General features: G+C 49.2%; 1 protein-coding gene across 3 annotated transcripts in view; it reads left to right on the top strand.

Moving 5' to 3' along the window:
* OGDH (oxoglutarate dehydrogenase) overlaps positions 1 to 23091 on the top strand; it is a 67707-nt gene that overhangs the window by 39652 nt on the left and 4964 nt on the right. For all 3 annotated transcript variants that reach the window (XM_069586879.1, XM_069586880.1, XM_069586878.1), the window contains 15 exons: positions 4038 to 4153; positions 7126 to 7280; positions 7420 to 7566; positions 8077 to 8167; positions 8546 to 8725; positions 12831 to 12959; positions 18237 to 18416; positions 18752 to 18904; positions 19684 to 19786; positions 19948 to 20076; positions 20411 to 20561; positions 20830 to 20957; positions 21122 to 21300; positions 21762 to 21833; positions 22497 to 22625. In XM_069586879.1, the coding sequence (XP_069442980.1) occupies positions 4038 to 4153; positions 7126 to 7280; positions 7420 to 7566; positions 8077 to 8167; positions 8546 to 8725; positions 12831 to 12959; positions 18237 to 18416; positions 18752 to 18904; positions 19684 to 19786; positions 19948 to 20076; positions 20411 to 20561; positions 20830 to 20957; positions 21122 to 21300; positions 21762 to 21833; positions 22497 to 22625 (2042 nt within the window). The remainder of the gene's footprint in view (positions 1 to 4037; positions 4154 to 7125; positions 7281 to 7419; positions 7567 to 8076; positions 8168 to 8545; positions 8726 to 12830; positions 12960 to 18236; positions 18417 to 18751; positions 18905 to 19683; positions 19787 to 19947; positions 20077 to 20410; positions 20562 to 20829; positions 20958 to 21121; positions 21301 to 21761; positions 21834 to 22496; positions 22626 to 23091) is intronic.

Raw genomic sequence — 23091 nt, 5'->3', positions numbered from 1 at the left:
AAATATTTCCTCTACATGTGTTCAGAACAGCATCAGATAGTATTACAAATTTTGCTTCAATCGTCAAACATAATTAAGAAGACCCAGGAGGAGAAGGAAAGTCTTGTTTTGTTTACCTGTACTTTTTTTTTTAATTTATTGATTTTTTTAAATTTTAAAATCTTTAATTCTTACAGGCGTTCCCAAACATGAACCCCCCTCCCACCTCCCTCCCTTACCTGTACTTTTTAGTTCCACATTCTTTCTTCCTTCCTCCTGCCTCATTCCTTCATTTTTATTCATTTATTTGGCTGTGTTGGGTCTTAGTTGTGACACTTGGAATCTTTAGTTGCAGCACATGGGATCTAGTTCCCTGACCAGGGATCAAACCCAGGCCCCCTGCTCTGGGAGCACAGTCTTAGCCACTAGACCACCAGGGAAGTCCCCTGTCTCATTCCTTCTGATAATCATTTCCTTTCTGTTTACAACTTATTTTAGCCATTCATTTAGGATGAAAGATTCTCTTAGTTTTTTTTCATTTGAAAATGTTTTGATTTCTCCTTCATTTCTATAGGATATTATCACTATATATGGGATTCTGGGGAACCAGTTCTTTTTTTCAGCTCTTTATGTGTGGTGCCACTTCCTCTGGCTTCCATGACTTCTGTAGAGAAATCCAGTGTTATTTAAGTTGTTTTGCCCTCTAGGCAAAGTGTCACTATATTCTGGCTGCTTTCAAGGTTTTTGTATCTTTAAATTCAGAGGTTTAATTGTAACACATTTCAACATGGATTCTGTTGACTTTATTCTGTGAGTTCACGGAGCCTCTTGAGTCTGTGGATTAAGTCTTTTGCCATATTTGAAAAGTTCTCAGCCTCCTTTTTTTTCTTCTCCTTCTGGGATTCATCAACACAGCTTTGAAATCTTTTGTCACAGCATCACATGTCCCCAGGACTTTGTTCCCTTTTTTCTTCCTGGTCTATTTTCTCTGTATTCTTCAGATTGATTCATTTCTATTGTTCTGCCTTTAAGTTCACTGATCCTCTGTCCCTTGCTAATGCCATACTGAGTTTTCATTTGGTTTATTATATTTTGCAATTTCAGAATTTCCCATTTGGTTCTTCTTTGTATCTTCAATTACTGAAGAGACTTTCTTCACTGAGACTTAATTCTTTTCATGTCTGTCATGTTTTAATTGCTCACTGAAATAATTTGATGACTCCTTGAAAGTGAAAGGGAAGTCGTTCAGTTGTGTCTGACTCTTTGCGACCCCCATGGACTGTAGCCCACGAGGTTCCTCCATCCATGGAATTTTCCAGGCAAGAGTACTGGAGTGGGGTGCCATTGCCTTCTCCAGGGGATCTTCCTGACCCAGGGATTAAACCGGGTCTCCTGCATTGTAGGCAGCCACTTTTACCGTCTGAGCCACCAGGGAAGCCCAATGACTCCTTGAGAAAGAGATAATTCTAATTAGATAATTCTAACATCTGTGTCATTTTGGTGCTAGTGCCTGTCGATTATTTTTTCTCGTTCAATCTGATATAGTCCTGGTCCTTGTTATAAGTGGTTTTTTAAAATATTGAAACCAGGACATTTTGGGTATTACGAGACTTGGGATCTTGTTTAAATGTTTGTTATAGCAGGGCTCCTCCAAACACTGCTGTGGTAGAGAGGGGCCCAGCTAGTTACTCCCCAGTGGGAATGGATGTTTTGGGCCCCAAAGTCTCTGTTGACTTTGGGGTAGGGGAATGGATTAGTGCATTCCCTCCCAGGGGGAATGAAAATGTGGGCTTCCTCTTGGGCCTTCTTTGAGAGCTTTAAGTAGGGTCAGAGGTCAGAGTACATTGTAGCCTGGCATGGGTGTCGATGGGGCTACAGTGTGATATGTATGCTTGGGTGGAATAGAGCAATTATGATCTAGAAGTTTTCTGTTCTGCTATGCTGCCCTTCTCCTGGTTCTTTAAAGAGAGCAGCTTTTGTTGGGGCTTTTTAAAATCTACACTGGTAGAAGTTTCCATGTTCTTTGCGCCAGGTCTGGGATATGGGAGCCCAGAAGGAAACCCAAAGAACCTTCTTGGCTGGTTGGCCTTTTACTCCACCCTTTGGAATCATCTTACATTTGTTTTGTATGCGATATCTGTGGTTTTTAGTTGCACTTAGTGGAAGAGTAGGTAGGAATATGTCTATGCTACCTTTCCAGAAGCTGACATCTGTAGATTTAAGTTATCAAATGACTGAGGAACTCAGAAGCAGGGCTAGCAGCTTTGAAGTTCAGTAATGTTCCAAGTAACTGAGTCCAAGAATGATCAGTGCAGGGTGGGGGAAGTGAAGCGTCACACATACGGTGAGGCTGAGGGCTCCACAAGCCCACGTTCTTCTCTGGGACACACAGGTCACCTGGTTAACTCCACAGTCGAAGTGTTCCCGACAGAGTATGCTCTCTTTGGATGCTCTGGTTCCCTGAGCCCCCACCGCTGAGTGTTTCTACCAGCTAGGAAAAGTGCCTCCCCCAAGTAACTCTGGTTTTCCTCCTAAATGCTGAGGGCTGGGCTATGAATGGCCAGGGCCATGCTTTATCAGACCCATGTGACAGCCCATCCTCATTCTCGATAGAATAACAGCAGGAAACAGGTGCATAGCGTAACCAAGCCCCTCAACCATCACTGCCACCACCCCAAGGTGAAAAGGCCAGGTTGTTTTTGTTTTAATTTTTAAAAGGGGGAGGAGCAATTGAAAAACAGAATTTGCTTTTGCTTTTAAAATAAAAAAAAAAAAAGGATTCTAGGGCATTAGATGAATCAAGGTAGTCATTCCCAAGAGCATTAGATGAATAGAGGTTGTCATTCCCAAGCCAGCTTGGGAAAGGGTGCTTCATGGCCCACCCATGACCAGTTGAGTCAAGGTCTGGCATTAGACCCTGGACATGTGCATTTTTACAACTCTCCCAGATTCCCCAGAGATTTGGATACACAGCTGTGTTTACAAGCAACTGCTTGAGTCCCTTACTGGGCCCTGTGTGTTATTTACACTTAATTAGGTCAAGAAATGGGAGAATGTCTGATCTGGCACAGTCAGGTTTGGAGACCGTGGGCGCTTGCTTCCAGTTTCGTGTTTCATGGAGTCTGGGGCTGTGAACTGCGGTTTCCCTCGTTCCAGCCAGTGTTCGGGGGGTGGGGCGCCTAACGTAGTGTCCCCTGACAGTTTTCCTGCATGTCTCTTCCCCTTTGATAATTACTGCAACATGAAACAAGCATGTGATGCCTAGGAAAAAGCCCCTGCACCATGTGTTTATCAGCTTGAAATATGCTTTCAGATGGAGAGGCACCATGCTCGTGGTGCTCAGCAGATAGCAATGACAATTCGGTGGTAGTGATAAAGTAAATTTCTTCGCGATTAATCAGTAAATATGTCAGTATTTGACTGGGGAGAGCGAGCGTCAGATCTGTGAATGCCAAGTGCTGTTTGGAGGATGGTTCTGTATGTGCAGTTGGGAGTTCTTCCAGGAGAAGGCGCCATCCTTCATCAGATGGCTGTGGGAGCCTCTGCCCTGCTGCCTGGCAGCTCTCCCTACAGGCCCCTTGGCTGTCCCTCACTTCTCAGTTTCCTAGCTTCCTGACACTCACCACCAACAAAAGTTGTTGCCATTAAGACATAGGTGACCTAGTTCTAATCCAGTTCCTCATTTTCTACTTGAATTTTCTCCTTAACTATTTTTCATTGCTTTCTGATTGACTTACCTAATGCCTTTTCAAACCTAAACTGCTTTGTGTCTTAGGGACCTTGAAATACATTTTTTTCTAAATTATGAGTAATTGGTGCACTGGACTAATATATGTATAATATGAATTTTATTCTCATTTTCCTATGATGCCAGTAATATACTCAGCTTGGTTTGTTGCTAAAGTTCATGTCTCTGGCTATAAGACAGTATTTATTTTCACATATAACAGAGGTTTTATGATTTTTCTATTCTCTTTTCTCTCCTCTGGGGAGTCCCTTCCCCTTTTCCTAAACTGTGGCCCCCGTGTGGTTGTGCCCCTCTCTCCTCCCCCTGACAGGATTCTACGGTCTGGACGAGTCTGACCTGGACAAGGTCTTCCACCTGCCCACCACCACATTCATTGGAGGGCAGGAGTCAGCTCTTCCTCTGCGGGAGATCATCCGACGCCTGGAGGTGAGAAAGCTGGGCTGTTTCCCGAAAGCTCCAGGGAACTTGAGAAAACTTACGGAAGCCTCCGGACTAGGTGGTTTTCTTTCCCTTGATCCTATATATATTTTTAATGTAAGGGAAGAAACTTTTTCTTTTGGCTATTTTATTGATGAAAATCCGTGTTTTTGTATTTTTACAATCAACCATAAAAAAAAGGCAGAATTTGCTTCTAAGATTAAAAAAAATATATGTCCTAAAGCATTAGGTAAACAAAGACTGCTTTCTGCAAACCTGCTTGAATAGGAACACCTGGGGAAAGCCCTGGCCCACCCACAACCAACTGAGTCAGTTCCGGTTTTGGAGCCTGGAAATATGCATTTTTACAAATCTCCTAGAGATTAGGATACATAACTGTGTTTGCAGGCGACTACTTGAGTCCCCATTTGTCCTGATCCCAGCATTTGAAAGGGGTAGAGAGCCCTGTGCGGCTCTCATTTCAGTCAGTGCCAGAGCCCAGGAGTTGGGCTCTTGTGGGACAGTTGGGCCTGTACTCCAGGGTTCTCAGCCATAGCGGCCCTGTCCCCAGAGGGCCCCACATCCAGGGCTCTTCCAAGAGAGCCTCCCATTCCAACCTGTCCTAGCATGGAATACCCATTCTCACGGTTTACAGATACTGTGTAAAGCTACCTGACGATGCTGCGTTAGGTATGTTTACACGTGATAACATGCGTACACTAGGCTGCTATGTGACCTGACAGAACTTAGTGTGCTCTTGGTCCTGTGACATAATAGTCAACTTGTAGCGCTTCGAAAATTTAGAACAAGTGCAATTTCCTCTCTTCCTAACATAGAGAATCTAAGAGTCAGCACCTAAAACTCCCTGCCTTTCCCTTCTGGGGACTGAGCCAACACAAGAAAGACAAAACATGATCCAGGAGCCCAGTAACTATGTGTTCCAAGTTAACAGCTGAATTCATGTTGGTAATGATGGAAACGTGCTGGTTTTGACCTAATAGTTCCTTTGAGCTTTTAATTGTTCAGTAATGGAAATATTGCCCCATCAGGCGTAAGTCAAGCATAAGGAGTGTGGGCGGGGTTCTCCTGCCTGGGTGTGTGACGATGAGGAGGGAGCTCCCATTCCCTCTGCCTTTCCCTTCCTTTTCCCTCTTCCCCTCCCCTCCCTTCTCCTCCCACCGTTTCCTTTCCTCTTTACTAGGTTTACAACTCAACTGGGTCCCAAGGAAGACTCATCCATTTTAAGCTCATGGAGGAAGGTTCCAGGTTCATGTTTACAAACTTTGTGTCTGGGCTGTGTTTTCTCAAGTGTGTTTGTGCAGAAATACGCCATCTTCTGCAGCTCAGTAGATCAGGATGCTGTACAGCTCAGGTGGAAGTGGTGACCCTCCCTGGCTCTGAAGTCAGGGTAGGCAGGCCCTCACACCCTATCCCTTGGCTTTTTGTACATCCAGTTTAGAAGTTCCCAGTTTATCATGTGAAGAATCATCAGGGAAATAGGGTTTGGGGTTAGTGAAAATACCTTAAACATCAAGGTCTTTCCCAGCTCCATTTCCTCTTTTCATCTCTTGGCTAGGGTGATAGGGAAAGTGTTGTGGTTGGCCTTTATTTGAGTCCAGGCAAATGTCCCTTTGTTTCTTATCACAGAGCTAATGTGCAGAGGTGCTCAGCCCTGCTCTGGAGGCGGGAGTAAGAGAGCAGGGGCCTGGTGCCAGGTCTGGGCCCCCTGGTGGGATCCCAGGCCCAACTTTGCCCTACACCGTGCCAGCCAGTTTCCGTGTTAGTTGTGAAAACCAAAGAGGTTCACAGACAGAACCACCAAGCAGAACCCAGCACGCTTGGTCGGCATGGCTGCTGCAAAGGCATGTAAGGGCATTTGTGGGCCTAAAACTCACTGTTGGGAGTTTCCTGGCGGCTTAGTGGTTAGGCTTCAGCACTGCCACTACCGTGGCCAGGGTTTGATCCCTGGTTGGAGAACTGAGATACCACAAGTTGTGTGGCATGGCCAAAATATTAATTAATTAAGATTTAGTGGCACACCAGGGCATATCTTCTTTAATTCCAGCACTGACTAGGGTTTGCTGTTGGCCCCTCATTCTGACCCCAGGACAGCCAGCAGGTGATGAGGGGAGAGAAGTGCTGATCACTTGGCTGAGGAAGGCTGTGTGGGCCCCTCCAGATGGCTCCCCAGCAGGCGCCTCTATCTGGTCAGTGTCAGGAGAGACGAGAGAGGGCCCCCAGTTCAGCCCCGTACCCTGCCAGAGGCTGCTCAGCACAGTCGCCATGATGGACTCCCAGAGGGCTGCCTCTCTGACACTCAGTTCTCCCGGGCCTTTGCTGTTTTCTCTCACTCTCATTTCCTGGCATGCATACTGCCCAGGTCACCCTAGGCTTTCAACAGGACACACGGCCTCCTTCCCAGCTGTGACACGTGAGTGGTGTCACGAAGTGCCTGCTCTGTTCAGGACCCTTCTTTTTGTATATGTGCAGTCATGCTTCTGTAGAACCTGATATCCCCAAGCAGAGTCAATTGTTCAAAGAAGAATGTAGAATTTGGAAGCCCGCTACAGTTAAGTGGCCTTTGAGCTATGATATCCACCAGTGGCACAGGGCCTTTTTTTCTCACAGTGCTGGGCACAGTCTGACCTTGAGGTCAGAGAAGCTGCCTTGCCCAGCAGCTTCCTTGTCCCCAGGCTGGTGATTCTGTCCTCCCACCATGAAAGAATACCTTGACCCAGGGGTTCTCACTCTCCCTCCCTGCCCACTAGGCTCCATGCTACGTGGAGGAAGCATTTCATGGCCAAGTTCAGAGTGAAAGGAGGTCACGGGGCCAGGCCTGGTGCCCCAGGTCACAGCTAGCTCTGTTGCATCTGAAGTGGAGGCCACCTGTTCCTCCCAGCCTTCTGGCTAAGTGGGCAGTCAACATACCTGGGTGAACATCCCCTTGACTGTGTGTTTGTGTGTGTGTGCATTAAATACAGATGGCCTACTGCCAGCACATTGGGGTAGAATTCATGTTCATCAATGACCTGGAGCAGTGCCAGTGGATCCGGAAGAAATTTGAGACGCCCGGGGTCATGCAGTTCACCAACGAGGAGAAGCGGACCCTGCTGGCCCGACTCGTGCGCTCCACCAGGTACAGGGCTGCCCTGGCCCCCTCTGTGTGGTACAGTCTGTTGACGGGGTTGGGTGGGTTTGGGGCGTGGCCACAGCTCTGGGAGAGCAAGGTTGTCCCTGCTGACACACCTCTTCAGGGTGGCTTAGTTTCTGTCCAGGTTTGAGGAGTTCCTGCAGCGGAAGTGGTCATCTGAGAAGCGCTTTGGTCTGGAAGGCTGCGAGGTACTGATTCCTGCCCTCAAGACCATCATTGACAAGTCCAGTGAGAACGGAGTGGACTACGTGATCATGGGAATGCCACACAGGTACCTGGCCACCCTGTGAGCGTCCGGAGCACAGAGGCAGGGCACTGGGCAAGCCTGGTATACAGTAACCCTAATCCCTGCCCCCAATGACCATCGTCACAGCGACCCCTCACTGGGTGGTCACTGTCACACTCGAGGCCACATGTGGTTGTAGACAGACATCTTGGCCTCGTGACTGTGTGGGATCACAGGTGAGGGAGGTTAACCTAGAGGGAAGGTGGCTTGGTACACGAAGCAGAGACCTCAACTTGAGGAGGCAGAGGAGGCTAAGGATGGAGCGTTCACTGCAGGCTGGCAGCATTCTCTGATTTCTGCTTTTCTTCCTTCTACCTCGTCATGGCCTTGGATGCCAGGCAAGCAGAGGCCGAGTGTCCCCCATCAGTTCTGGTCTCAGCTCCTCTTGGGCTGCAGACTGAGGCACTACCTGTCCCTCAGGGGAGAAAGGGGATAAAACAGCATTGTCTGCTGCCCAGGGCCCAGCTCAGACCCTGCCCACTCCCATGTGTCCAGGGGGAGACTGAATGTGCTTGCGAACGTCATCAGGAAGGAGCTGGAGCAGATTTTCTGTCAGTTCGACTCAAAGCTGGAGGCAGCTGATGAGGTAAGACACCTGATTTCTTTTAGAAACTAGCATAGCTTCAACCCACGCCAGACCCTGGCTTCATTTATTTCTCTAGAAGGACTTATGGGGTCTGGGATCCTCTATATACCACTCACAAAAAAAGGAAGTGGCTGACCTCCCAGAGAAAAGAGAGATGAGAGGCCTGGCAGCCCCCACAGTTCTCCCCACCGTGGGTGGGGATATGGCCCTCTAGTTGAGGGACCTCCTCCTTATACCCTGGGTGGAACCATTCTGGAAAAAGCCTTTCCATCCTTCTAGAAATGAGAGTTCTGGGTGTAGAAATAACACAGGACAGGGCTGTCACAGAGAGTAAGCGTCTCCCTGCCTAGGTAAAAGCCTCACCGTTTGTGCCGGCAGGGTTCTGGAGATGTGAAGTACCACCTGGGCATGTATCACCGGCGGATCAACCGTGTGACCGACAGGAATATCACCTTGTCGCTGGTGGCGAACCCTTCCCACCTGGAGGCTGCTGATCCTGTGGTGATGGGCAAGACCAAAGCTGAGCAGTTTTACTGCGGGGACACTGAGGGGAAGAAGGTGAGACCATGTGGGCTGGCCGGGGGCAGTCCTGAGTCCAGACAGTCCAGGACAGGCTCTTAGCCACAGGCACGCCCCAGACCTCACATTTCCAGAATTGAACAAAATGTTCTGAGTGGAATTCCAAAGAGTAGCAATAGTAAACCAGTCCCAGTTACAGATACGCTTCCTCCCAAGTTGTGACCACCAGGGCTAGGTGGGGAGTAGTTTGCTTTCATTACCACAGCTGTGGAAAAGCTAGTCTTGCAAGATAATCATGATGGTCAAAGAGGTTTTATCATTGAGCAAGAGGACAGGGTCTTAAGGAAGAGGTGTAGGTGAGCCTAAAGGAGGAATTGTGAAGCTGACAGACAGGAGAAGAGATGGCCCAGTGAATATTAGGGTGGCACCATTTAGAGATGGAGAACAGCTCCAGGTCTGAATTGTCCTAGTACAGAGGTGGAGAACAGCTCGAGGTCTGGATGTCCCTAGTACCAGCATTTTCCAGATATGTGATGGTGAATGCTTAATGTTGATTAGCCAGCCTGCTGGTATATAGAAATCCTCAGTGGATTGTAACTGTCCTTGTTTGATCTCAAAGTGTAATTCTGTCTTTTACAAATTATGTAGTTCTTTCTAACGACAACCTCAAAGCCAAGCAATCAGGAAAATCAACTTTTTGTAGTGTCTGTGTGAGCATTCTGGGGCGTGTTCGAAGTCAGCATCACCACCATGCTCTCAAGCATCTCTTTTTCCTAGAAACAGGGTCACATGTGAGAAAGCTAATAGAACATACACATTGCGACATAAAGCTGCAGGTTAACTGGTAAAGAACTTCAGAAGAGGGATACATGGGTATGGAAGGAAGTGGAATGAAAGGCAGTCAAATCTTCTCATTGATAGAGCAGATAGTTGTCATATTTAATTAAAGAAACAGCAGGACTTAGGTAGATGGGAAGAAAAGAATGTTCCCTGGAGATGAAAGATGGACAAAGATGGCGGCGGGTGGGGGAGGTGCTACAGGCCGCACAAGAATGAAGTAGGTGGGAGGCAGCCTGGCCGAACGATGCCCTGGTGAGCCTCAGATTTTTGAGAGGTGGAGCCGATTATTAGTTTACTAGGTTCTTTAATTCAAGACTCTATTCATACTGTGTTTGGATGGTTTGAGAGTAATGGGGTCCCAGCTGGAGGTGGCATTGGGAATAGGAAGTGGTTCCTGCACCACAGAGAGAGTATAGCCGGTGGGGAGGATGTTAGGTCATGAGAGTTACTTCCCTGGGCTTGGGAGCCTGGACGGTGCCACAGAAACTCCAGACAGGCAGAAAGTGGCTTCCTGTGCAGCCCCCGAGGCCACCAGTGACACTGTGGCAGGGGAGGGATGGGGAGGAGAGCAGCATCAGTGACTGCTACCTCCAGCATTTCTGCTGTCCGTGGCTAGCACACTTGCCCAGGCATTTGTGGCCAGGGAGGGGAACAAGATTGCAGAAAACATTATGTGATATTCACATTCATAAATTATAGACACACAGCCATTCAGGCATCGCTTGCTCAGAATGCTGGAAACACACTGAAAAGTAATGAAATAACTAGGGAAAAGCAATGGAGCATATCTAACATGCTTCAGATGATCACAGCAATCAATCCTGTGAGGCCAGAGGAGTCTGGTTAGCCCCATGTGGTCGCCAGGCGCTTGTCTGAGGGAGTGCCCGGTCCACAGGTGTGCCCTGCCCAGTGTGAATGGCCTGTGCCCACAGGCCCCCAACCTTACCCCTCTCTCTGAGCCCACCCTTGCCCTGCTTAGTGGATGGGTCAGACCCCACCAGTCCTCCACACTTGCCATCCTTGCTACTCATCCCAAACCTCTAGGCAATTATCTGATTTCTGTTAAACCCAGAATCCAGGAAGCTGGATTATTTGTTACATAACCTTCAGTGTTTCAGAAAAAAAAATATGTAATTTCTATAAATGTGGCCAAGGTTGTTCTGTAACCTAGTGCAAGATTGAGCCTGACCTAGCTTGGCTCAGGGTTGGCCCTTGGGACGTTCATGTGGGAAAACAGCTCCCCAGAGCTGCAGGCAGAAACCTGCTCCTGCCAGGAGTAGGTAGGAGTATGATTGCAGCAGCTGGTGCACACTGGAGACTGCAGGGATGGCAGGTAGCCTGGCGAGTGGCCCAGTACAGCTTCACCAGACGATCAGGAGAAATAGCGAGAGGGGAGGGGAGGCTAGCCTGAAGTGCCCAAGGGCAGGAGGCCGAGGTTGTATAGAGAAGGCTCTGCAGAGAGGAAACTTGCATCCTGGTGATCAGGGAGAGGCGCTGGGTCCCCCGGTTGCTCAGGACCTGGCAAAGCTTCCCTCCTCTGAGGAGCTCCCTGTACAAACCCAACGCTTGTGTCTATTTCTACCTGTCCTGGAGAGCGCTCCTGCATCTACCATGGCGGGACACATGGGGTCTGCTACAAAAAGAATCTAGATTTTGTCTCTGAAGAGCACATGGACCTTCCCTTCCTAGCGTGAGGACCAGGGAGGTGAGAGGAGCTGAGGACACATGGCAAGAGGGCGTCAACGAATAGGGGTGGCAGGGTCATGGGGGTAGCAAGCCAGCAGGTAATGTGTTGAGGACAGTGGGAATGGTGTCTGACAGTGCAGGAGGTGTTTATAAATGTGGAAGGAGGGAGGCACAGAAAAAGGATTGGAACTGGAGGTGTTGTAGTTGTGCAGTGTATAAATTGAGAAATCTCTGTACGTGAACTTGGTATCCGTTTTTTGGCTCTGGGCTGAAAGAGCCTAGAAGTGATGATGTGTTCTAGTAGTGATGAGCACACAAGTAGTCTTAAAGGCGATCCTCCACTGAAGGAACCAGGCTCCTTAGAGAAATGTCCGATTCCAGGGCTAGGCAGGAGGCTGAGAGCTCTTGTGCCAGAAAGCAGGGAGCGCCCCCCCCAACACACACACACACCATGAACCCCGGGGCCTGTTCAGACGGCATGGGGATCCCACACCAAGTCCATCCCGGGACGATGTAAGCGTCAAAGTTACTACTGATATTAGTCAGTTACAGCCCATTGGATACAACAGGAATCCATGAGCACATGTTAATACAAATAAAAGTCGAGGAGAGAACGCTGTTACGTAACACGAGTGCATAAAGGTAGGGGTGACACCTGGTAGCATCCAGGAGGTGCCACGGAGGCTGCTGGGTGGGTGGGGGTGTGGTGAGGAGCAGGATGTAAAGGTTCTCCTCACTGTGCTCCTTACCGAGGAGAAATGGTGAGTTTAAAGGGAGAAACCTGGACAACTACCTGTCTGCATTCACGTGGGGCAGGCCACCTCGGGTGTCCCAGGTGTGGCATGCACCATTCCTGAGTCTGTCCACGAAGGACCGTTGGAGCCCAAGGCCTGTCCAGAATGTGGAGACAGGAGAGACAAGGGGCTGCTCCGGGTCAGAGAAGCCGAAGAGGCGAGGCCCTGAGAGTGTGTCTGCATGGGATCTGGGGAGGATGGGCTCTGGGCCAGCATTGCTTTCCTTATGAAAGGGTCCTGCATGGTGGGTTCAGGGGCAGTGGGCATTGGCTTTGCAGCAGATGGTGGTGGGGGGTGGCAGGTGTGCGGACATGGAGCACACCACCTGGAGCACATCACAGGGGAGAGGCTGGGAGGGGCCTGAGGGTCTGTGCTTTCCTGCCACTTTTTTCCTAAGTTTGAAATGATCTCAAAACACATCATTTTGGGGCTCCTCTGGTGGCTCAGTGGTAAAGAACCCACTTGCGGTGCAGGAGACACGGGTTTGGTCCCTGAGCCGGGAATATCGCGCATGCCGCAGAACATCTAAGCCTGTGTGCCGCAGCTACCGAGCCTGTGCTCTAGAGCCCAGGAGCCGCGACCGCTGAGCCCTTGGGCCATAGAAGCCGCCGCAGTGAGAAGCCCGTGCACCACAACCAGGAAGTGACTCCCACTCTCTGCAGCTAGAGAGGAGCGCACACAGCAGCAACGACCCAGCACGGCCAAAAATAAATAAACACTACATCATTGTTTGAAAAGTGGGTCATGACGTACTCTCCCGCGTGCCCTGTGGACACGGTGGCCAGGACCGTGTCAGATCTGGGTTCTCCTTTGCCTGTCTGTAGGTCATGTCCATCCTTCTGCATGGGGACGCCGCATTTGCTGGCCAGGGCATCGTTTACGAGACCTTCCACCTGAGTGACCTGCCGTCCTACACGACTCATGGCACTGTCCACGTGGTCGTCAACAACCAGGTAACCTGGGTGGCTCTGGGGTCTTTGCAGCAGAGAAGGCTAAGGAGGCCACATCAGCAATCAGACTTTGTCCTGAGGCTTCTATGCTCATGTCAGTCTTACTTACAGGGACATGTTCTTATCATTTAGTACATTTGTTGGTTTCTGATTAATAAACTTGGACAAACAGGATACTTTCTTTAAAGTAGAGAGGTTTTAATTATGCTGTTTTAAGAGCATGATATTATTTTAGAATATTTTCTACTAGACTCACAAGCATAGATGGCTTTTCTTTCTTAAAAAACTGGGGTTCTACATACACAGTTTTACATCCACTTCTTATTTACCACAGTGTTTTCTCATGTCATTATATATTCTTAAAATATTAATTTTGATGACAATATACATTATAGGTTGTTTCATAAGACATATTGCTGTGTTGTTAGACTTTTAACTAAGATTCTCATTTTTCAGTTTCAAATAACGCTTGTTGAACATTCTTATAAGTAAATATCTCTGCCCAACTATAAAACATTTAACATGGTTATATCTGTTATTTCCTGTGCCGTGCATCCGAGAGTTCGTCTCACCAACTTGTGTAAGCTTTCATATAATAGATATTTGAGTTCCTTTAAGTACTGGTGCTGTGTCAGGTAACAAGCAGAGAAAGGGCACATTGCCTGTCATTATAGAGCTTATAGTTTTGGGTGAGGGGAGCAGGGGGCCTTCCAGGTATTGGGTTAGCCTGCAGATGTTTCTCTGAGGATTTGACCTTTAGGTGGAAATGCAAGGTCAAGAGGCAAATGTTAGGGGGCAGCAGAGCAAGTCAGGGAAGGGTCCCCTCTGTCCAAGGGAGGTAATGAAGCTGTCACATCTAAGGTTTGAAGGTTTTTTTGAGAGAAAGCAGCCATCAGCTGCTTCTGCATGGCCCCCAAGAAACAGGGTCTTACTCCAGTTGTGTTGAGAGGCCCTCAGAGGACCAAACCCAAGAAGTGTCGAGACAGTTTGATTTATGAAGATGGTTTGTTGATACCTGTGGAATGAGTTAGAGGAAGACAAACAGTTGCAACTGTCCCAGCAATAAATAGAGAGGAAGAAGGAAAAATTTAAACATGAAAATAAATGTGGTAGTCAGTACATAGTGAATGCCCAAGAACTTAAAATGTACAATATCAAACACAAGATCAGGAGCATTAAGGATGAATGTAACATACAATATAACAGCTACTGCTTATTGAGTGCCTCCTGTGTGCCAGACTAAATTAGTGACTTCACATCCTCTAACTTAAAGCATGATCCCTGTCTTACCCATGTGGCAGGTACTATCATTTCCATTTTACACAGGAGAAAATTGAGCAGAGAGTTGAATAGCTTGCTTGAGAGTTGATATTTGAATTGCTTCTTTTAAAAAACATTATTAGAAAAACGCCAAAGAAAGAGAAAGGTCTAAAAAACAATGTGTCACTGAACTGTGTTTTATACAGATGACCAAGCACAGATAGTCTTTAGTGCTTGTTGGGTAGGAGCTGAGTTGCCAGCAGCATGGTCTTCAGTCTGGAAACAGTACAGCAAAGATCATTCAAAGGGATTGGAAGCCCAAGACGCAGGGAGGTTTTTTGTTTTTTGTTTTTTGTTTTTAAGAGAAAAGTTTTTCTATACGTAGTCTCCAGAGTCAGATGAACTTCATCCCAGGAGTTTTTTGTGTTTTTTTTTTTAATATATTCTGATGGCAGAATCTATTTGGTAATCTCTTATGGATCCTGGCAAGCAGGAGAGGTGCCAAAGTCTTTTAAAATTTTGTTTAGGGGATTTCCTTGGCAATCCAGTGGTTGAGACTCCATGCTTCCACTCCAGGGGGGCACAAGTTCAGTCCCTGGTCAGGGAACTAAGATCCCGTAAGCCGTACAGTTCAGTCACTGTGTGTGTGTGTGTGTATCACTGCTGCACAATTAATATCTTAATGAAACTGGAAGAAAGATGTAAATATATAGAGCTGAAATATATAATCATATGGAGGGGCATTGTGGGGATGCCCCAAAACTTGCACCACTGCGTCAGTAGGGAGCTGGTAAGTAATTTATGATAGATCTATACATGTGTTACAAAGCTTTAATGAATTAATACATATAAATCAATATATATACATATAGAGTGTTTAGAATAGAGCCTGGTGGCGCTAGTGGTAATGAACCCGCCTGCCATTGCAGGAGACATAAGAAACCACAGGTTCCATCCTTGGGTCAGGAAGATCCCCTGAAGGAGGGCATGGCAACCCACTTCAGTATTCTTGCCTGGAGAATCCCATAGATAGAGGAGCTTGGTGGGCCACAGTCCATGGGGTCGCAAAGAGTCAGACATGACTGAAGTGACTTAGCGCGCACGTGTAAATAAGTGTAAGTTAACAGCAACCACAGTGTAATAAAGCCATGTGAAAGAATGGATCTATATATACTGTTGAAATCATCTGTAAGATACATTAAATGGGGGAAAAAAGTAGAGCAGAATGTGGAGAGCAGCTCTATCTGTGTGTGTGTGTGTGTGTGTGAGTGTGTCAGTGAGTGTGTGTGTCAGTGGTGCACATACCCACCATATGCGCTTAAAGATACAGAAGTCAGTAACAGTGGCAGATACTGGGGAGGGCGTCTGGGGGACTGAGACCTCAAAACTTCGAAGCAGTTCACTTTCTGTGAGGTTCTAGCTGTAATGAGCATGTTATGATTCCTGTCTTACCTGGTACCTGCCCACATCTCCCTTTTGGGGGTCCCAGATAGACCATGGGATTGTGCATGGTCTCTGTAAGTGTTCATCAGAATTCTCGCTGGTACATCATTTTTTAATGTTCTCATCAGTGTCTGACTAGTTCTAATCTTTTCTTTAGTCAGTGTGATAAAGGAGTTTATGTAAAAGCAATTCATCATAAATAAAGAACTCTCAGACTTCTGTAAAAACCTACAGTTTTACTAATGTTTTTTTCAGTCTTTCTGCTGGTTTTGGTACCATCTGTCATGATGTGAGGTCAGTTAAGATCTGTAGCAGGAAAAGAGAGGGCTGCTTGGCTGAGGCTCTCGTTTCTCTAAGAACACACCTAGGATTTCCCCTTCTACATTTGTCTCCTAAGGAAGCCATCAGATGCAAACTATTTTTGTATAAGAATGTTTATCAAAACCAACGAGTCTTTGTATAAATTTTGGCAAAACTGTAGGAAACAGTATTATATAATCATTAAAATATTTAATATCCTGGTGAAACAGTCACAGCATGGTGAGTGAAAATGCAAGGCATCCTTGCTGCTGGGGAAGGGTGCGTGGCCCAGCCACTTTGGAGAGTGCTTGGGGGTATTCAAGTGTAGAGCTCAGACCCTGTGGCTTAGTTTTCCCTTCCTAGGAGGACTGCAGATAACTCAAGTGTTTGCTGGAGAAAACCAGTGTAGAAATGTGTACAGTAACAGTGTATTAATCATAAGTTGGAAATAACATCCACAGACAGGAAAACAGATAAATGAACTGTGGTACTATTTAGTACTTAGGTTTCACCAAGCTCTGCTAGGAAAGTAGAGGTCCATGTTTCAACCTGGATGAACCATTAATATAAATTTGAACAGAAAGCAACTTGAAAAGAATCTGTACAGCATATAGAGTATGCTACCATATGTAAGGTACATAGGATGTATATCTCTATAGTTTAAAAGACATGGAAATACTCTTCCAAAATGTTAATGTTACGAAAACCAAAAACAGTAAGGAGCCTTCCAGATTAAGGGCGACCACAGAGAGGTGGTAACTAATGCACAGTGAAGTACTGGATTGAGTACTGGGCTGAGGCAGGAAAGGCTGGATATCATTAGGACTGTTGATGAAATGTGTATACTGAGGGGTCTTATAACAATATTCTATAATATTAAACTGAGTGAACTGAGAACTGCACTATGGCTGGTAAGGCTATGTCTGTGTTTTAAGGACTAGGGACAGTCTTGGTCTACAATTCACCTGAAAATGATTCAGAAAAAATGTGCGTGCATGTAACGGAAAGAGCCTGTGTAATAAAAGGGGCAAAATGGGAACCGTTGTTGAATCTGAATAAAGAATCTGGGAGTTCTCTGTAGCTTCCAACTTTTTTGTGAACCTGAAATGATACCAGTAAGCCTTTTTAATTTTAATAATCAGGACTTCCCTGGTGGCTCAGACAGTAAAGCATCTGCCTACAATGCGGGAGACCTGGTTTCAATCCCTGGGTGGGGAAGATCCCCTGGAGAAGGAAATGGCAACCCACTCCAGTATTGTTGCCTGGAAAATCCCATGGACAGAGGAGCCTGGTAGGCTACAGTCCATGGGGTCGCAAAGAGTCGGACACGACTGAGCGACTTCACTAAGCCTAAGAAGGGGCTTCCCTGGTGACTCAGTGGTAAAGAATCCGCCTGCAATGCAAGAAACTCGAGTTACAGTCCTGGGTCAGGAAGATTCCCCTGGAGAAGGAAATGGCAATCCACTTGTTATTCTTATCTGGAGAATTCCATGGACAAAGGAGCCTAGGGGGCTACTGTCCCTGGGGTTGCAAAGAGTTGGACACGACTTAGCAACTAAACAGCAACAACAAACCTAAGCTATCTATATATTGTTTATGGACATATGGATACATCCAGCAACGTGTGGAAACTATGTCCTCTACTTTCAGGGCCATGTAGTATCACACTTTCTGAATGTTTGAAGTAGTTCATAAAAATAAATTTTAAATGCAGATTATAAAATTACAAATATATGATTAAGTTTTAATGTAGCTAAGTGATGAGACCTTTAAATTTTCTTTTCAAAGAAAAAATACTCATGTTAGTGAAGAGAGCGCAAAATTATAGAAATAGTAGGATCTGAAGTTTTGTATTTATTTTGGCATGTGTATGCATGCAAAGAAAATCATCTAGAAAGGAAAGCATCAAGATATTTACACCGAAACCAGTAGAGTATAGATGATTTTAATTTTTCATACTCTCTTCCAAACTCTGTTCAACATGTATGAATTTTGTTACCAGAATAGGAAAAAAAATTTTTTTTTTAAATAGCCCTTTAGGGACTGTCTCAAGAGTAGGCCACACGCAGCCAAGTGACCTCCAGCAGGTGGCCTTCGGCTCTGCCCTGCCTGCCATTAGCCCCACCCTCACCCTCAGACATATCCACTCTCGCCCCAGCCCTGTCCCCACCGTGCCATTGGCCTGAGGTTAGGCTTGCCCTGGCCCACCCTCCTTCTGTCCTGCTCATGCTTATCAGTGTCCCCAAGCCCCCTGGCCAAGCTGTCTGTCCCTTGCAGATCGGCTTCACCACAGACCCGCGCATGGCCCGCTCCTCGCCCTACCCCACTGATGTGGCCCGAGTGGTGAATGCCCCTATCTTCCATGTGAACTCGGATGACCCAGAGGCAGTCATGTATGTGTGCAAAGTTGCAGCCGAGTGGAGGAGCACCTTCCACAAGGATGTGGTGGTGGACCTGGTGAGTAACCTTAGCTAGTGTCCTGGAGAGAGGGGTTAGGGCTCCCTAGGGCCAGGGTACACCTCCCTTCCCCTCCCAAGAGCTCCTATGTCTTTGGTTTGGGTGACCCAACCTGGGCAAGAAGGTAATTGGGGTCCTTTCCCAAGATAGTCCCAGGTCACTCTTGTTTCATCTCAGGGGACAGTCAAAGCAATTCTACTGTGTGAAGGAGAGGGAGATAGGACCCTCTCTAGAGGTCAACTGAGGTGTCAACTAGGAGAAATGGGATAGGTCCTCATAGGTCCTGGGTCCCGACCAACATGGGCCCTGATGCTGGGGTCTCCCGGCGTGCCCAGGTGTGTTACCGGCGCAACGGCCACAACGAGATGGATGAGCCCATGTTCACCCAGCCGCTGATGTACAAGCAGATCCGCAAACAGAAGCCTGTGCTGCAGAAGTACGCAGAGTTGCTGGTGTCGCAGGGTGTGGTCAACCAGCCTGAGTACGAGGTGCGTCCCTCGCTCTGTCCTGGTGGGTCTTTCCGGAGCCAAGGAGGGATAGAGAAGACCCGCCACAGGGCCAGTGCTCAATTCTGCAGAGCACTTAGGATCCAAGTGAGAACGTGTGAAATACTTACAACCACAGCATTTCAGCACATAACCTGGAAGGTCCAGGCTACTGAGGAGTTAGTTACATGAGGGAGGTGGGACCTGAGAGGACTTCACCTTGGCCTCTGAGGCCTATGGAGCCCAGTGCAGAGGGGTGAGGGGGTGAGAGGGTGGTGAGGGACCCAGCTGTGAGCTGGTCTCTCTGGCTGGTCATGAGAGGGAAGGCCCATGCAGGGTGATGGAGAGAGACAAGCTGTGTGGGTCATGAGCAAGCAGAGTCAGGGGCCTGTGGATGAGGGTGGTGCTGGGATCGGGGGCAGGTGCCAAGATGGCACTCAGGTTCAGTCCTCCTGGGGCTGTGCTTGGAGCCCGAGAACTGGACCAGTTCATCAGGAAGACTGGAGGGAAGGTGAGTGGGACCCACAGCCTGCAGTGGAGAAGAAGCCACTGGGACGGAAGCACTGTACTAGGCTTCCCATAGATCTTCCAGAGGTGATGCGTGTTGGGAGGAGAACCTGGGGGTCCGTGGGATCCGAGGGACTCTGCACCGGGAAAGTGCCGGTGTGTGCTGGCTCGGTGTGTGCTGGCTCGGTGTGTGCTGGCTCGGTGTGTGCTGGCTGGGTGCCCGGCATGCCCTGTGCAGAGCGGCCCTGACGGCTGCGTTGTGCCAAATCCTCTAGGAGGAGATCTCCAAGTATGACAAGATCTGTGAGGAGGCCTTCACCAGGTCCAAGGACGAAAAGATCTTGCACATCAAGCACTGGCTGGACTCCCCCTGGCCTGGTGAGCGTGGCATGCCCCCGGTGAACCCCTTCCACCCACACCCCCTGGGTCCCAGAGTCGGACCCCCGACTGCCACTCTCAAGGGAAGAAGATCTCTACCACCTCTCGGCAGCATTTCACATGTCCATGGTTCCTATGTCAGCCTGCCCTTTCTGTCCCAGGCTTCTTCACCCTGGACGGGCAGCCGAGGAGCATGACCTGCCCCTCCACAGGCCTGACGGAGGACATTCTCACACACATTGGGAACGTGGCCAGCTCCGTGCCTGTGGAAGATTTCACCATTCATGGAGGTGAGGGTGCCCTGCACCCCCTCTGCCACCACCCGGGCCTTCGGAAGTAGTGCCGACTCCCCTCTGGCCTGAGACTGGTCCTCACCTGGCTCAGGTTCCTGCCTCATTCAAGGCCGAGCAAGGGTGGTTGGATGAGGGTAGCCCTGTCGCCTCACCCCTGCCCTGTCGTGGTCCTCAGCCAGCAGAGCAGTGGATGAAGGCCCGGGATGTCACAGCCTCCCTGGTCTGGACGCCACTCTTGTGGCAACTCTGGACCCCAGAAGCTGGGGCCACAGGGAGCTGTTGTCCTAAGAGGGTGTTCGGAGCGGCTGGTGAACACCGTCTGCCTCTGCAGGGCTGAGCCGGATCCTGAAGACCCGCGGGGAGCTGGTGAAGAACAGGACTGTGGACTGGGCTCTGGCAGAATACATGGCTTTTGGCTCCCTACTGAAGGAGGGCATCCATATCCGGCTGAGTGGCCAGGATGTGGAGCGGGGCACTTTTAGGTAATGACCTTGGTGTTCTTGTGGGCCCTTCAGAGCGGAGGAGACGTGAAAGAAGGGCTGTGGTGTTTGTCTTCCAGAAGAAAATCACTGCTAGGAAGCAGTCATTAGATCCCATTGTCTCAGGCCCAGAAGCACCCTATTCCTGCTCTGATTAGATGCTTCTGTTAAGAACCAGGCTCTGTGCCCCAGCGGCGGCTGTGCATGGGGTCTAGTCTGAGACGTGTGCAGGGCCAGCTCCTGCTTGCTAATCTGTGCTGTTGTGCCGCAGCCATCGCCACCACGTCCTGCATGACCAGAACGTGGACAAGAGAACCTGCATCCCCATGAACCACCTCTGGCCCAACCAGGCCCCCTACACCGTGTGCAACAGCTCACTGTCCGAGTACGGGGTCCTGGGTGAGCACTGGGGCCCTCAAGGCCCTCCTCCCTTTCCTCCCCAGCCACCTCCCCACTGCTTCCCCGACCACCCCTTCTTCCCTTTTCACCCCCTCCTCCCGACCTCCCCTTCCCACCCACCAGCTGACTGCTGTCCGGTCTCCTCCCTTCCTCCTGCTCTGCAGGCTTTGAGCTGGGTTTTGCCATGGCCAGTCCTAATGCCCTGGTCCTCTGGGAGGCCCAGTTTGGTGACTTCCATAACACGGCCCAGTGCATCATCGACCAGTTCATCTGCCCAGGACAAGCCAAGTGGGTGCGGCAGAACGGCATCGTGCTGCTGCTGCCCCACGGCATGGAGGGCATGGTGAGCCCCCTACCCCTTCCCTGGCAGACCTAGGAAGGGCCTGTCTGGGACCCTGGTCCCGAGACTGGCACGGTGCAGGCTCTGCTGGTGTTCCCCACCTCCCTTGGAGGCAAGAGGCAGGCCCTGCTCTGTTCTGGATAAGAAGTGGGGGTGTGGCTGGGGCCCTCTCAGGTTCAGGCAGTCCCTGTGCTCTCCCTCCCTCCTCCCCCAGGCCTTGTGAGGGGTTTTCTTAACACTCCGATTTGGAAGCCATGAGGAGCCAGGAGTACTGGGCCCTGTCCTGATGTGGAAACTTCCCCTCCAGTCTGTAGGCAGAAGAAGGAATTAAACTATTGGCAAGAAAGAGATACCTCGGTGTTTTCAGACCAGAAATGAGCAAGTTGGTTAAGGAAGAGAAGTACTGAATGCAGCTGTCAGAATGGGGGAAGCTCCTGATTTGTAACTTGTGTGTCTGGTTCCAGGGCCCAGAACATTCCTCCGCCAGGCCAGAGAGGTTCCTGCAGATGTGCAATGATGATCCAGACGTCCTGCCGGTAAGCAGCCACCACCTGGGCGTCTGTGGGCGCCTCTGAAGGTACCGGTGTGCTGTCCCTCTCAGGAGTCACAGGTGGGCCCAGGCCTGCTTGTATCCTGGAGAGGCCTCTTCAGAGCATAGAAGACAGCACCAGGCTGCTTCCTGAAGTAGAAGCTTTTAGGAGTAGTACTGTCTGTGTTTTGATTCAGGGAAGTTACTTATTGCAGCTTTCAGGATCTTAGTTCCCTGGACAAGGATTGAACCTGTGTGCTCGGGAATGACAGCTGAGTCCTAACCACTGGACCACCAGGGAGTTCCCCAGGCAAACATTTTAGAGGAAAGAACTCTGGGGTGATTTTAGTGAAACTTCAAGAGCTGAGAGGAAATTACTGGGAGTCAGTTTCTAAAGAAAGTCTGAATTGGTTTTAGCTAAACCCTGTGTCTGTCCTAGGCCAGGCAGTAGTTTTCAGAGACATAGGGATAAATGTGGGACTGAGAATTCCATTCAGAGCTTAGAGCTGTCTGGCTGAGCTCCGTCACTGTGCCCTTTGTGTTCATTTCAGAGGGAGCTGAGGTGCCTGAGGCTGGGACCCGGGGCCTTCTAAAGCTGTCTGCCTTGGTGCCTCCCACAGCAGGGTGCTTAGAGCCTTTGGGCTTTTGGCCTTTTCCCTCTTTGCTCTAGGACCTTAAGGAAGCCAACTTTGACATAAATCAGCTGTATGACTGCAACTGGGTTGTCGTCAACTGCTCCACCCCTGGCAACTTCTTCCATGTGCTACGTCGCCAGATTCTCCTGCCCTTCCGGAAGCCGGTCAGTTGGGGGTGTCCCTGCTCAGAGAGGCCTGGCCTGAGGACTCCAGGGCCCCAGCCCAATGGGAGGATGGACATGTGAGCGGGGGGTTGTAGGTGGTGTGTTGAGCTTGGAGGAGATGTGAGCCCCTTCAGGGGCTGAAGGAACAGAGGGTCCTCAGGAAGCAGGCTCCTGGGCAGGGTGTTGAAGGGTGAGTGGGAGTGTGTGTGAAGGGTCCAAGGAGAGAATGCCTCCTGCTGCTGCCGGTCACGTGCAGGGCCAGGCAGGCCCATGGAGCAGGGCAGCCCTGACCACAGGCAGTGACGCCCAGGAAAGTCTCAGGCGTCTTTCCCAGGTATAGGGTAGTGGTGCCAAGGTTCTGAGCAGACTGGGGCAGGCCCTGGAAGAGAGGGTGGCTAGCTGAGCAGAGCCCAGCATCTCAGGGCAGAGGAAGAGAGCCCAGGGGCAAACAGCACCATCCTGCTTC

The sequence above is a fragment of the Ovis canadensis genome, chromosome 4 (assembly GCF_042477335.2).
Source record: "Ovis canadensis isolate MfBH-ARS-UI-01 breed Bighorn chromosome 4, ARS-UI_OviCan_v2, whole genome shotgun sequence".
NCBI classification, from domain to species: Eukaryota; Metazoa; Chordata; class Mammalia; order Artiodactyla; family Bovidae; genus Ovis; species Ovis canadensis.
This window is presented reverse-complemented; position numbering and strand designations above follow the sequence as displayed.